General features: G+C 41.4%; 1 protein-coding gene across 1 annotated transcript; it reads right to left on the bottom strand.

Moving 5' to 3' along the window:
- Positions 1-14,984: 14,984 nt before the first annotated feature.
- LOC110930295 (RING-H2 finger protein ATL2) lies at positions 14,985-16,110 on the bottom strand. The gene has a single exon (XM_022173583.2). It carries the CDS (start codon positions 15,938-15,940, stop codon positions 15,140-15,142), a length of 801 nt encoding a protein of 266 aa, XP_022029275.1. The 5' UTR covers positions 15,941-16,110; the 3' UTR covers positions 14,985-15,139.
- Positions 16,111-16,325: the final 215 nt, after the last annotated feature.

The following is a 16,325-nucleotide window of genomic DNA, read 5'->3' on the forward strand; positions in this document are numbered from 1 at the left end:
TGATCCAGGATGTACAGAGTAGCGTGATTTGTGTGCCTCTTCCATTACAAGTTCCCGTAAGTTGCCAAAGAGTGGAACCCAAATGCGTCCAGTTACGTAGTAGGCGCCGTCCCCCTTTTGCTCTAGTCGTTGCCTCGAGCCACGTAAAGCTTCAGCTTGAACATTCTCTGGTTTCAACGCTTCCAACTGAGCGTCTCGTATCTGGGAAGGGAGGTTGGACTGAATCGTGAGTTGCAATGCTCGCACACGCCTAGGTGTATTATCCTTCCTGCTGAGGGCGTCAGCTACAACGTTCGCCTTGCCCGGATGATACTTGATGGCACATTCATAGTCATTCAATAATTCCACCCATCGTCGTTGTCGCATATTCAGCTCTTTCTGGTCGAAGATGTGCTGGAGGCTTCTATGGTCGGTGTAGATGGTGCATTTGGTACCGTACAGATAGTGCCTCCAAATCTTCAACGCAAATACCACCGCTCCTAGCTCCAAGTCGTGTGTCGTGTAGTTCTTCTCGTGCACCTTCAGCTGACGAGAAGCATAAGCGATTACCTTCTCGCGTTGCATCAACACGCAACCGAGACCCTGAATTGACGCGTCACAATATACCACAAAATCTTCGGTACCCTCTGGTAATGACAAGATCGGTGCACTGCAAAGTTTCTGCTTTAACAACTGGAAGGCCTCTTCCTGCTTCGTTCCCCACGAGTACGCCGTGTTCTTCTGTGTTAGTGAGGTGAGAGGTTGCGCGATTTTCGAGAAGTCTTTAATAAACCTTCGATAGTATCCCGCGAGACCAAGAAATTGACGCACCTCCGACGGAGTCTTTGGTGCTGCCCAATTCTTAACTGCATCCACCTTCGCAGGATCCACATGTATCCCTTTCTCGTTGACAACATGCCCAAGGAAGTGTACTTCTCGAATCCAAAAGTCACACTTAGAAAATTTCGCATACAATTGTTCCCTTCTCAAAAGTTCCAAGATGAGACGTAGGTGGCGCTCGTGATCCTCCTTGTTCTTGGAATAGACTAAGATGTCGTCAATAAACACTATAACAAACTCGTCGAGATATGGTTTGCATACGCGGTTCATGAGATCCATAAAAACTGCTGGTGCATTGGTCAATCCAAACGGCATGACCAAAAACTCATAGTGTCCGTAGCGCGTTCGAAAGGCTGTCTTGGGAACATCCTCTTCCCTAACCCTTACCTGGTGATAACCCGACCTTAAGTCGATCTTGGAATAGAAGCTTGACCCTTGCAGCTGGTCAAACAAGTCGTCGATGCGTGGTAACGGATAGCGGTTCTTAATAGTCACCTTGTTGAGCTCTCGATAGTCGATACACATACGGAATGACCCGTCCTTCTTCTTTACGAACAAAACTGGGGCTCCCCAAGGCGAAGAACTGGGTCGAATAAAGCCCCTGTCCAACAACTCCTGCAGTTGATTAGACAGTTCCTGCAACTCTCCTGGTGCTAACCGGTAAGGAGCTCGAGCAATTGGAGCCGCTCCTGGTGCAAGATCAATCTGAAATTCCACTTGACGGTGAGGAGGTAACCCTGGTAGCTCCTCTGGGAACACATCCGCGAATTCTCGCACCACTGGTAGATCCTCGATCTTACTTTCTTCAGACTGAGCGTTGGTAACTAGCGCTAACAGTGCAGGATACCCCTTTTGTAGATACTGTTGTGCACGCATGGCCGTGATAATCCCAACCATCGTTCCACTACGATGCCCTTGAACTAACAGTGACTCTCCATCAGGGAGAGGAATACGCACAATCTTCTCCTTACATAGAATTTCTGCTTGGTGCTTAGACAGCCAATCCATGCCTACCACTACGTCAAAACTACCGAGCGTAACGGGAAGGAGGTCAATATCAAACACCTGACCCACGAGATCTAGTTTGCACCCGAAAAGGACGTTCGAGGCTTCTATCGTTTTACCATCTGCTAGTTCTACTATTTGTCTAACCTCTAAAGGTGTTGGGGTTATCCCTAATCGCTGACTAAACTCTAGGGACACATAACTCCAATCGGCACCCGAATCAAATAATACAGAAGCAATACGATTGTTAACAGGAAACGTACCAGTTACAACGTTGCCGTCATTCCTGGCATCCCCTGCTCCAAGCTGAAACACTCTGCCCCGAGCACCATTACCCCCGTTGTTGCCGTTGTTGTTATTGTTGTTGTTCCCAGCATTGTTGTTATTCGGGCGGTTGTTGTCGTTAGCGTTCTGGTTTAACTGAGGGCAATCCCGCTTAAAGTGACCCTCGTCTCCACACTGAAAGCACCCCTTCCTGAAACCCTGGTTCTGCTGGGGTGGTTGTCCCTGTTGTCTCTGATTTTGCTGGTTCTGTTGCTGCTGGTGTTTGGGTTGTGAGGTCCTACAATCCCTGGCCTCATGGCCTGGCTTACCACACTTGTTACACGTCCGACCACACGGCCCCCAATGATGATAGCCACATTTGTTACACCGTGGCTTCCTCCCTGCATATGAACCCTGACTGTGGCCACTTCCCTGGCCTTGATTGACAGAAGACGACTGGCTGACGTTGCGGTTGCTGTTGTCTGGCCTTTTCTGAGTCTGACCAGCACTGGATGCTTTGTCGTAGTCGCTCCACTTTCGTTTGTTATCATTGGCAGATGTAGCAGCAGTGGGTGTCGCAGCAGCAGTGGCTGAAATGCGCGGAGGTAACGATTCACTTTCTACCTCTTGGTCCACAATCTTATGAGTCAGACGAACAATCTGTGTCAAATCATTGAGATGGGCTGCAGTGACCAAGCTCTTCACACGCGGAGGCAACCCTTTGATGAATAACTCAATCCTCCGGGACATAGGCCGGGACAAGTTTGGGCACATGTCGGCCAGTTCATATGATCGCTTCACATACGCTTCGACTTCAGATCCAACCATCTTCAAGTCGTAGTATTCGTTTTCCAACTTCTGGACCTCGTCCCGAGGACAGTACTCCTCCCTGATCAGTTCTTTAAAATCTTCCCAAGTTGTGGCATTCGCGGCCTCAATTCCCAACAACTGCACTTGGGCGTTCCACCATGTTAGGGCACCATCAGCCAAGGTACCCGCAGCATATTTCACCCTGTCCCCAGCGGGACAGTTACAGATGGCAAACACCGACTCTGCTTTTTCGAACCATCTCAGAAGTCCCACAGCCCCTTCAGTTCTGGTGAAGGTCTGTGGCTTACAGTCCATAAACATTTTGAATGTACACGCAGGCTGGTTAGGTTGAGGTTGCGCTTGCTGACCTAAATGACGAAAGGGAACACATTATAGGGATGAAAGGACGTGTACGTGGTATAAGAGTAAAGAATACTTGGTACATTCCGTACCAGCTTGATAGGCTGCTAAAGCCTCAGCCACGCGGGTATTGATTAGGTCATTCAACTCAGCCTGAGTCATGTTGATGTTGCCACGTCCGTGTCCTCGTCCACTCATGTTTCTATAGTTGGGAATAAACCGATTTAGAAATCGAAATGGAACAGGAGTCAAGTATCATACTGATATTCACGTACTACTAAGTTCACACATAATAAGGCAGAACCCTTCTCACGCTCGATAAGCCTCACTGGGACTTGCATGCACCCCGCGTTATTATTAAGTGTGCACCCATAATGATAAAGCGATTTGCATGTTCATCTCAGAGCCTCTTAGCTTGCGCTCGAAGTTTCCCCCGTTCAAATAACACAACGGACGGTATTACATGTCTATGATCTACATGAGTCGAAGAGTAGTGTCACACTATCAAGTCACTACAGTATTAAATGCGTCAGTTCATATACGTTGTGAGTGTGTGACTGCTAAGCTAGTAATGCATAAAGGGAGAGACGAACCTTGCAATCTGGAGCTGAGTGTCATGATCGATGTTCGAAGGCATTCGGTTATAGTCTGGTTTTACAAAACGTTTCAAAACCTAGTTCACTATAACCAGTGGCTCTGATACCAAACTGTAACACCCCCAAAATACCACCTGCGGAAACCCCCGCGAGGCGTGTTACACATCAGAGTCTGAGCCACCAATCACATTGAACCAATAGAAAATACTTAATAAAACATGTTATCAATTCAATAATGTTGAGTAGCGGAAGCATATAATAAATTGTTTTGTAATCGTTTCATAATAACTCAAAACCAAAGGGTCAATACTAGTAATCCCATAGCTTCGATCCATGACAACTCCAGCACTCCCAGATAGCAAGTCCACGTTCCCAAGTTAACGACCTACAAGCATGCAACAAGTGTGTCAGACTACGCTGGTGAGTTCAAGGTGTTATTACGCGTTGTGTTACCAGGTATATGTTAATACGATTCAATGATATGTTACGATGTTGCTCAAGTTAGATTACCCTAGGGACTACGCCCTTACGTAACCGAGGAGTGTGCCTCTTAGCAACCCACTATGTTGTTCGGTTAGTTACCCTAGGGGAACCGCCCTTACGTAACCGAGGAGTGTGCCTCTAAACAACCATAGTGAAACCCAGATAATTAGTACCTAATAGCGCTATCAACTAATTACCCCCATTGCCCTCCAGGCAATAACCAAAACCGATTAAGTTGTTTACCCAATATTTCCCATCCAATGTTTACCAGTTGTCCCAAACCACCGGGACGCATGCTTGAGAAAATGCAATGAACTCACCTGGGATTGCTCGGTATGATTCACACAGTTCAATTAAGTTACAAAGTGATTAACCCCGTCCTACCAAAGTTATTATGCTAGTCAGATTCGTATACAAGTTGTACAAGTATTCGACATCATATTCCACGTATAGGTATCAGCATATACAATCACGTAAACAGGCATCACGTAAACAGACACTGTCCAAGTGTTCAGCCCAATCTGTTGGGCTCGTATTGTGCAGGCCCAACAACAGCATGTACGGTTACGTGGTCTCGAGTAGCAACAAAGAAAGGTCCCGAGTCGCAACTAGCGATCTCGAGTCGCAACGAGGGGTTTCGGCTAGGCAAGATCCGGTTACGAGTCGCAACGGGACTCGCAACCCCGGTCTCGGCTTGTCATGGTCTAGTTACGAGTCGCAACCGGACTCGCAACAGTGGTTTCGGTTCATGCTGTCTTGTGTCGATGTGCGTTGGTTACGAGTCGCAACGGGACTCGCAACCACGGTTTCGAGTTGTGCTATGTGTGTACAAGTGTGGGGTCTCGAGTCGTAATGGGAGATTCCGACTCGCAATCCGTGTCGTAATCAGTGCACGTAACAACTTTCCTGATTTCCTTATTTGCATCATAATCAATTCCGTAAAAACAGTTAACAACTTTGGCAGTTTCGAATTTAGATCAAATCAGTTATTATTTCACAATCAACCACATTCAAACTGTTCATGCCCTATTCAAGAACATACATCTTAATCATTCACACAGATTCTTAAACACGGCCATACGAATTCAGCCAATTATACCTATCCGTTCGGTTGTAAGCAGGCAATTCTGATTTAACATAGGTAAACAGCCGGTTAACAAGCATCATATCCGATTAGATACGAACATACAAACATGGCCGATTCATGAACATTAATAGTTAACATCATAATCAAACATACTATCATGCAACAATACTCACAAGAACATTCATATAATCAGCCGATTCCTCAACAATATTCAAACCAACAATAAACATATCAATTACTAACCGAATTAGAGAAGAGACAAGAGTGATCCTTGGTTGTAGGGTGTGGGTGTGTCGCCGGGTTCCAAGTAGCCGAGAGGGAGAGAGAGAGTCTTGTGTGTGTGTGTTGTTACTAACTAAAGGCAATAACCCCTAAAGAGGTGTTTGTTTGCGGGCATGAGAGTGGGCCGAGCCCCACATCTCGAGTACAAATATTACGGCCCAAAGGCCATGTTGTGTGGTTCGGTTTGTTTATGACATACATACGTGCACTCATATAACACAAAACACAAAATCATAACGTCATATCATTCGTAACAGTTCACATCAGCACATAATGTTACACAGAAGTGGGCTCGAATTACGAGTTGTCACAGATAGCCAACACTATTCCAACAATGATAGCTCAAGGGATAACCAACGCTATTCCAGCAATCATTGTTGCTGTTAAGAATCCGGTAGAACCACAACAACTCGTTCCTAGCAAACGTATTTCTGAAGATAACTTCAGTAATAGCGTAAACGGAGGCAATAATCATGTTAATCATGACAATGAACCACAACAAGCGCCGCTCCCTAAGAAAATGAAAGTTTCAACGCCTGGTTGCACTTACAAGGAATTTCTTGCTTGTAAACCATCTGAGTTTGCAGGCAATGAAGGAGCGACTGCGGCACTACGTTGGTTAGAGAAAACTGAGGCAGTAATTGCCATAAGTAAATGTGCTCAGGATGATCAGGTCATGTACGCGTCAAATCTTTTCAAAGAAGGGGCGCTAGAATGGTGGAATACGATGTTACAATCAAAAGGAAGAAGGATGGCGTATGCTATGAACTGGGAAGAATTTAAGAGCTTGGTAGAAAGAAAATTTTGTCCCGAATATGAAAAGGAACAAATGACAAACAAGTTTCTAACCCACCGGATGGTGGATGTAGATTGTCGAAAGTATACTACAACATTCTTCGAGTATGCTCGAGTAGTACCAACCCTGGCTTCGCCAGAGCCGGCACTTATTTCTCGATATATTTGGGGATTGATTTCTGAAATCCGTAATATCGTCAAGGCTGCGAAACCTCGCACGATTGATGATGCGGTGGATTTAGCTAATACTCTGACTGACGAACTAGTACGGACAAGAGAAGAAAATAGAAGGAAGGAAGAGGCCCAAAAGATTACCCAGGTAATCCGTTCGGATAACCATAACGATTTCAAGAAAGGAGGGAATGGGCAATCTTCCACTAGTCCATTTTGCAATTTTTGCAAAATAAAGCATTTTGGAAGATGCAAAGGATACTGCAATTTTTGCAAAATTCCGGGGCATCAGGAAGAAGACTGCAGGAGGAAGAAATTTTCAGTCTGCTACAACTGTGGAGAAACTGGACATCTTAGGCCAAATTGTCCAAAACTAAACAAACCATCTGACACTAAAGCCAAACCTGTAGAAGAAGCAAAAAGGAACGCAAGAGCCTTTCAGTTGACTGCTCAGGAAGGAGAGCTCATTCCAGATGTGATGGCCGGTACGTCCTAGGTTACAACGTTTACACAAAAAGTATTATCTGACTCTGGTGTAAACCAAAGTTTTATAAATACTTCATTCTGACAAACTCTTAACTTATCATCAATCGAACTTAGATAAATCTTTACAGTCGAAACGGCAAGCGGAAATACCCTCATCTATTTTCAGTAAATCTCGAGGACGAGATTTTTCTTAAGGTGGGGAGGATGTAACAACTCTCCCTAAAATCAATACTTAGGATGATAATAAGTCAATAAGGAAACCATAACTGAGACACCCAAGTAATTCTGCATTAACCCTAAAATTTCCGGAATAATCAGAATCAGGATCAGGGCCCCTAAAACTCAAGGGGGCAAACCCTAGCTGGATGTTTATCTACTTAAAACGTTGTTTAAGTCTAATTGGACCAAATTTTGACTCAGCAAGGCTAGTCCCACGCGTGGCAACCCTATGACCCTAGGTGTCCCCTTACGGACCGTAAAGGGTTAGGCTTACGGTCCGTAAGCATGTCCAATTTTGTGTATAAATAGCCGACCTTGGCACTTGCATTCTGTTGTAAAATCGACGAAGAAATTCGTTTGATACGTCGAGTTATAGCTAAATTAGTCCACAACACACACTAATTCACGAAGTGCTGCCGCAATCAGGGTAATAACTCGATCGCTATTACGATTCATTTTCCGACCGATCAATATATCCAATGGATGTTTAAGTGCCGCCCACATTAGGGTTATACTTTGTCGTTCGTCGTTAATTCGATGGATGTTTAAGTATCGCACTTTGTCGTTCGTTGTGAGAATTTGATCTCGTGAGTTATCGTAAATGCTGTATTGATTATTAACCCGGTTTTGTGTGCATGGTTATTTAAATTAGGTTAACAAGGCTAATCAGTAGGCTTATACACTGCTCGTTAAATCTGTAATGTGAGTCCATTCTCTTTTCTCACAGTTTGTGAGTCATTCTCTTTTTATCAACTGTTTTACAATACTCCAACTTTATTTTCAAAAAGTTATAATTACAAGGACTAAGTCGTGGATATCTTGATTTATTGGTTAGTGGGGTATTGTGCACATTACTATTTCTCCCAGTTAGGTTCATTGACCTACTAGGGAGGAACGTCACTATTAGAGTTCATTGACCTAATAGTGGTATGACCATCGTCACCATTGTGACTTGTCACCATTGTGACAGAAAGCCAGATAAAGATAAGATAGGAACCATTGTAATCGCTCTTATGCTGTAATTTATTACTATGGGTCATTTCCTAAAAACCTGAATGAACTCACTCAGTATTTCCCCGCTGACAAAACCTTTCTCAAACATGTTTCAAGTGATCTGTTGTGAGCAAAGAAAAGTGCCAGGAAGCACTACCAGCTTAGAAAAGTGGCTCATTGTAAATAAATAAAAGAAACATGTTTTGAAAATAAAGATTTCCCAGAGAAATCACATTATTGTAAATTAGGGGATTTTATCCCTCAGTTATAAAACGGGCAGTTTAAATTATTAAAGGATCCTGTTTTAAAAAGACTTCCGCTGTCGTCTAAATTAAATACCACGGGATTTCTGTCCTGCGGCTCCTGAAACGGGTCAAACCGGGTCGGGGGCCGTGACACCGCGCCAGGTGGGGGTGGGGGGGAGGGTCACCCTTCCCCTTCACGTGGCGTGGGGGAGGCTCTGTTGACCAATTTTGTTAAGTGGCTCCCCCGGGCCACGTGGGGGAGCCTGGTCTCTCCCCAGCGTGGCATGGGGGAGGCCAAAGTCAAGAATGTTGCCAGTGCTTTACAATTTTCCCACAATTAGCCAATTTTTTTTCCAACTTTTCACCAAGTTTATACCTAAGTGGGTCCAAAGCCCAATTATTTTGCTTAGGACTATTCTTTTAAATCTTTAAATCCAAATCCACTACCCGGCCCCGTGTTTTTTAAATTTTCACTTGCTTCATTCTGTTTGGTGTTTTTACCCCAACCGTCCCGTTAGGAGGCTTTAGGCATTCTAGTTCATGCCTCGTATATCCTTGTCGAGATTTTTCTCATTTTCTCAGAACCACAATTATGGTTGTTTTTTTTAGACAAAACCTTAGCATTCCAATATCATCTTTCTGTTTAGCGTTTTACTCGAACCGACCCGTTACGAGGCATTAAGCATTTTAGGTCAAGCCTCCTACAATTCTTGTCAAGGTTTCCTCATTATTTCCCAACCACAACCGAAATTATGGTTGGTGTCTTAGACAATATCTTGGCTTCTACGACCCCATGGGTCGCTTATACCTTGGTTTTACATATCCGTTAGTTTGTGGCCCTATAAACCACAAACGACCCGTTTGGTTCGTCACTCATAGTTCTCTTCAACCATGAGTGGCAACCATCCTTCGATCAATTCTCGCCATGGCCCACGACCGTGGTTGTTTCCTTTAGTACTCATACATAAGAAATAAATATAAAAAGAAAATAACTTCGTGTATATTATCAGGTAAACGAGTATATGTTTTCGGGTTAACGGATACATCACTTAATCTTATACCCGTTTATTACTCGCAACAAATTTTACAACCAATCCCATATGGGATACCATACCTATAAGCTTTTTTTAAAACTAATCCTATATCTAATCCGATACCGAAATACCTGTCATAGTTTTCTATATTCGTGATTGCCACATGATTCCAATTTTGTCATTTTCAAAAGTTTAGGTACATTAAACTAAATATTCATCAGACACTATTATAGATATGTTTAAAGTCAAATTTTGATTTGATTTGTGAATATATTTTATCCTTTTCAATTTGGTTCTCATTTATTGGTTAGATAAATTTTACCCTTTTCTTTTTCTATTTTAAGTTGACAAAAAGAAAGTCATCAATCAAACTTACAAAATTTATTTACCCAATTAACATCTAGAGTTATAAACTAATTTAATTGCCTCACTCATATTCTCGTAACAATAGAGAAGATCTAGGTTTAATCTCCACTCATTAGCCACTTCATTGGGTGGCAAGTCGTGAAACAAACACTTTAAAATAAGCAGATTTTTCAATATTAAGAAACTAACGGTACACGTATACGCCACTGAAAAAAGTAGTTTAATTTGTTATATAACTAATTATAAATGTTGTTAAATATTCAGGTTGTTAGATTCTCGGTATCAATAAGACGGGGATATGTTCCCGCATGTAGTCATGTACCGCCTTTTAGCCTTGTTACATCAACCCCATCCCGATTCTTCTCGCATCCATACATTCGCTATATAGTGACATCCGCTATACCTATACGCATGAAATTTTTTGAAGATTTGAAACTGTAAGAATGGATAGTTTTTGAATAGACTATAATTATTCCATGATTGTATCATTTGTATTTATGTATTTTGACTAGCTTGATTAGTGATCTAGCTTAATTATAGGAAATCTCATTAATACCCTTTGTATATATGTTGTACGATGCATGGAATAAAAGACAAAATCACAATTCCAATTCCAATAGAAACAAATTACAAAACCCAAAATAAATACTATTTTATGATCTTGTCGGTGTGAAAAGTTTGGATTGGCTATAACAATAACGTCATTCGTTTCCTTGACAGTTTGATATTGTGAACCCAATCTAAAAGAGTAATGAATAAGGGGTGTGATCCAACGTATCTTTCTATACTAATAAACAAAAATCCTTTTTGAATACATGTCATTATCTGGTAATTTCTCACCTTATTTTTTTATTTATCTCTTTTAATAAATAATAATATTAATAATCATAATAATAAGAATAATATTAAACATCAATTTAACTAAATCTATTTATCTCTTTTGTTTTCATAATCTGAAATTGATTTTTTTTAACTCTAAAGTTTCAATCTTTGGCAATTTAAGTCTAAAGTTTCAATATTTGGTATTTTAACCCCTTTGATTAATTTGATTTTTCACTTCTAATTTAAAAGTTTTCATATTTTGCAATTTAACCCTTTTAATTTTTTTTTATCTTCAACCCAAAGCTTTTCATCTTTCTCAATTTAATCTCAACACTTTTTATACTTTCAACTTTAGTCTCTTATTACTTTTCATCTTTCATAAGTTCTTCGTTTAACGTGTCGTTCTAAATTTCCGAGTTAACACGTCGCAACGTGCGTGTGGGGTTCAACGTTTTTTCATCTGTTTTTTTCCTGTTTGACATTTCCGTCGCAGTGCATCTATTTTTCCCGTTTGATAGGTCTGTCACAACGTGCGAGTTAGAGATCGACTTAGTTATTTTTTTCTCGGATTTACACATAGGCTCGTGGTCATGTGAGAAACATTTGTCTTTCATCTAACATGATATATAACTAATGAATTCCCCGCCGCATTGCGGCGGGTGGTAATTCTAGTGGATTAATATACTAAATTAGTCAAACTTGGTAATGATTAAGTACTTTAATACATTATAAATAAATAAATAAATAAAGAGTAGGGTTAAGCAAGTTTAGACCATGGGGTATGGTGGGGCGGGGGTTGGGCATTAGTTGACACGTGGCTTGGGTGGCAGACATGGGCTAAACCCACATTCAACACGGTATGGTGGGGCGGGGGTTTGGGGCGTGGGTTTGGTGGGCTTCGCTGGGCTGACCCGCTGGGCTATTTGAATATTATTTAAAACAACAAATTTAATTTTTTTAATATTTTTAAATAAAGAAAATTACAAAAAAAAATTCCCAATTTTTATATTTGTTTTTTTATCTCTTTTCTCAACGCCAAGACTAGTTGTAACTCGTCACCCTGTAGGTGATCAATGGGCTGGGATAGAAATTTCAAATCATCTCGTTTTTGTTTCTGGGCATCTCTAGCGGCATCTCTAACTTCTTTGCTCCTTCGTATTTCGGCCCTTTGTTGTTGGAATACGTTGAATGTATCCAACTTGCATGAAATGTCATCCAACTGCTTGCTGTATATTCCGCTACGCGAGCCAGAACTCCCAGCTGAAGGCGATGCCGTACCAGATTTAGATTTTTGAGTACGCCTTCTTGAGGCATTTCTTCCATACTCAGGCCGGTTTGGGCTTGGCGAATCATCCAAAAGGTCCTCAAACTCTTGATCTCGTGCATCAGATTGGGCTTGGGACGAGGCCCTTGACCTTTTGGAAGTCGAGTTAGTTTCGCTACCAATGCGGATAGTCGCCCACTTTGGATGGAACTTACAAATCTCCCAGCAATGCATGAAACGGAAGTCGGTCCCCACATTTGATTTGAATGTGACCACTGCATTTGTCAAAATGTCGGCTTCGGTTTCACCACTTTTAGGGTTTTGCTTTGCTTTATTTAAAAAACCACTAAATTTTGTAAGTTGGGTGCTTATCTCGCTCCACTTTGAGGATAAGCTATCATTTTCACGATAAGCCTCCCTTCCCATTTCTTCATGGAATACTCTACTAACTGATTCCCACAGGGCGGTTCGATGTTGCGAATTTCCTATTTTAATAAAAAAAATTAATATATTACAAAGTTATATAAAAAATAACCATTAATAAAAACAAAGGTTAAGAATACCTAAAGTTGAATGTTGAGATTGTTGACACCAAGCCCTCGCCAATGCAACTTTTTCAGCAACGACCCATTTTTGTTGTTTTCGTTTGGCGGTTTCAACTACTTTATCCGCCTCGGTTTTTTTCTTATGACTTCTCTTTTTGATGGGTTTCGATGCGGAAGGACCATCATTGGGTGGTTGAGTTTTGGGAACGAATTCGTTTTGTGAAAGGTCGATAGATGTTGGTGAAAGGTCGATAGGCGATTGTGAAAACGGGGTAGGTATCGAATCGTCGGTGTGTGGGAAGTTAGTAAACACACGATTCCCGATATATGATGCATAACTCGCCATGTCGGGCATAGAAGAGTGTATGAAAAATGGACGAGGAATTGGACGATTGGGTGGTGGGCTAGGATTACTTTCTTGGAGTGCATACGGGTTGTTCGGGTCATAAGCACGGTTATAAGGATGCATTTTTTCGTTTTGTAGAAGGAGAATTGAAGATGTATAGAAGATGTGGTTGAATGTGGTAAAAAATGGAAGAAAAATGTGAGTTTTATAGTGAAAAATGGAAGAAAAAATTAATTTTTTTTAATATAGCCGTTGGCCAACGGATCTTTTCTTTTGGCCATACACAACCCGCCAAGTCAGCTCGCTTCCCCCGCCCCCCGCCCGGCTTGAAACCCAAGCCCCAAGGGCCACGCCCCAACCCAAGCCCACCCGGGGTGGTGCCTTGGGCGTTTTCCCCCAACCCAAGCCCCATACCCCATGGCCTTAGGTTCGGACCGAAAATAACCGAGAACCGAACCGAAAATATACCCGATCCGACCCGAACCCAAGTACCTAGGTATTTAGATCGGTTCCAATTTTTCATATAAAATAGGGTCGGGTCGGGTCGGTTCTCGGTTCTTTTCAAGGTGAAACCCGACTTGGACCTATGGACTGGAACTGACCCTATATTTAGGGTAGTGAATCGGTTCTGTATTTTATGTTTGATCGGTTCTCGGGTCGGGTCGGGTAATGGTCGGGTAGGGTCGGGTTTTTCCTTTTTGCTCACCCCTAATAAAAAATCTCTAATAAAAAAGTAAACGTGCAAACATTAAAACAGTAAACGTGGCACTTTGTTCAAAAATCTTCAAATAACATATGATTTTAATAATTATAGTTGTATTTGACAAAAAAATATGTTATTATATTTATTTTATTAACTCCGGAGATAAAGATATAATTTGAACTCACGAACTCTTTCGTGGTAGTTAACTCAACAACTTTGTTTTTATTAAAAAACAAAGAAAATCTTATAGTAGGAAAGTATTTATTTATTTTTACCAATTAAATAGTTCATTTTTGTTTTGATAAAAAGAAAGATGTATGTCAAATATTTTTACATGTTTCATTTAATGTATTAAAGATATCTTATAACTAATGTGATTAGTTTTATAAAATTATACTGTATTTTGTTATTTATATAAAAAACGTAAATGAAAGGAAATACACAAATTACTCTATATATATTTAATAATTAAAATAATTTTTTAACTTTTTTTTCCAAAGTAGATTTAATAAATAAAATATTTTAATATTCAAAAAATAATTTTTTTAACTTTATGTTTTATATTTTATATAACTCAAATCACCTGTTTCAAAACATACGTCTTTAAAGTTGTCTTTCAATTTTTATAAGACTTCCAGCAAAAAAAAAAATTAATAATGTTAATGATTGATGAATAAATAGTTAGGTGATAACTAATGATTACTATTATATTTTCTCTCTCCTCCCCATCCCTTTAGACTAGTGGGTATGGAGAGCTTCATCCCTAAGGGGATGGACCGCCACGTCAGCGCCACGTAGGCTCGGCTTGGATTGGATGGACCTAGGGGGTGGGAGATGAACGCCTTTATATATATATATATATATATATATATATATATATATATATATATATATATATATATATATATATATATATATATATATATATATATATATATATAGATGTGTGTCTGTTAGGAGAGAGGAGGGAGGCACGACAAGTCCGTCTGTGGGGAGCCGATGTTGCCGAGCCAACCCTATGGGGGGCGGTGTGAGAGCGATGCCAATCTTAGCCGAGCCTCAGCCGACACCATACCCACTAGTCTTAAAGGTTAACTTTTGGGTGTACAGTATTTAAGTATTTAACACAATCCATTAAATAAGGGTGCTACTTTCTACACCCCCCCTATTTACTTTTTTCACCTCCCCTCCTCTCACATACTTACAGGTGGGGCCTGCGTGGGACCGACAGTTTTCCTCTCACAAGGGGGGTGTAATCAGAAAGGAGGGGGGTGTGTATAGAAAGGGCCTTAAATAAATAAACAATGAATTTCTTGATTTTGACTTATGTATCTACACAAACTATCATAAATACAATGTAGGTTGATATTTCTACTTCTACATCCTCATCCAAAATACCCCATTTCAAATAGCGACACGTGTCTCAACATTGTTCAATCTCGTCTTAACCCTGCCGACTTGACTCGTGATCCGACTCTTGCCTCCCTGACTCAGCATCTAACTCAGTACCAACCACCACACAACTCGGTCCAACACCACCGCCAGACGACGGCGACACCACCGGCGACACTCGGCTCATGTTCACCATCCTCCTCAACGACAGTAACCGACTTCCCGGTGACGTCAGCTTGACCTCATTCTCCGTCACCGGCTCGTTAACCGGCACATCTATTCTAACATCAACTCGTTTCCTCCTCTCTTCCGACGTCGTCGTTTCAATAAGTTCCGCACTTGGACCGGGTTCAGCTACCGGTTCAACTGGGGACCGGCAAAGCGGGCAAGTAGAATGATTATAAAACCACATATCAATACACTCGGTGTGAAAACAATGTTTACAATTCGGTAAAACCCGACCCGACTCACCGTTTTCAAACTCCGACAAACAGACAGCACACTCCACAACATTGGTTTTGGTTTCGGTTTCGGTCGAGTAAACAAATACTGGGAGTGACTTTAATATTGACGCGTTGAGCCCACTCGAACCGGACGCGAGTGGTCCATTGTTGTTGATGTAATAGAGGATACGGGTGGACCGGTTGTGGCGGGTGGGTGGGCGGGTGTCGTTGTTACGGTGGAGGCGCGTGAGGTACCAACGCGCGTAGAGGTGGAGGAGGACCATGAAGAAGACGATGATAAAGAGGGTTATTATTGAGGCAAGCATGATTTTGCCGCTGAGAGCGTATGCTTCCGAGGAATCTTGTTCGTTGTCGGGCATTTGGCCCTTGATTGGAGAATCTGACGTCATGAAATTGGTTATGAGGTGGGTCCGGTTTTCAGAACACTCGCTTACGCTTGTTTGTTTCGAATGGGTTTTCAAAGCACTGGTTTGAGTTTGTTTGGATTGGAAATAAAAAAGAAGGGAAGAATGTGGGAATTTTATAGGAAGTTTCGGGGTTGGTTCGAAGTGGTTCGAACAGCAGCTTTCGTTGATTGATATCTACCTCGAAAATGCAAATATTTTGACGCGGGAATTTTTAAATGACGGAATTACCCTTTTTTTTCTTTAAATGTTTATTTTGAAGATATTTTTTTTTTTCGTTGGATAAACTCATTAAATCGGTTAGATAAGTTATGTTATACTTTATTTCGAGGATAAACTCATTAAATCGGTTAGATAAAGTCAGCACGTT

This window comes from Helianthus annuus, chromosome 3 (assembly GCF_002127325.2).
Source record: "Helianthus annuus cultivar XRQ/B chromosome 3, HanXRQr2.0-SUNRISE, whole genome shotgun sequence".
Classification (NCBI taxonomy): Eukaryota; Viridiplantae; Streptophyta; class Magnoliopsida; order Asterales; family Asteraceae; genus Helianthus; species Helianthus annuus.

Excerpts from the sequence above, each read along its gene's own strand:
- LOC110930295 (XM_022173583.2), bottom strand. The coding sequence starts at position 15,940 with ATGACGTCAGATTCTCCAATCAAGGGCCAAATGCCCGACAACGAACAA.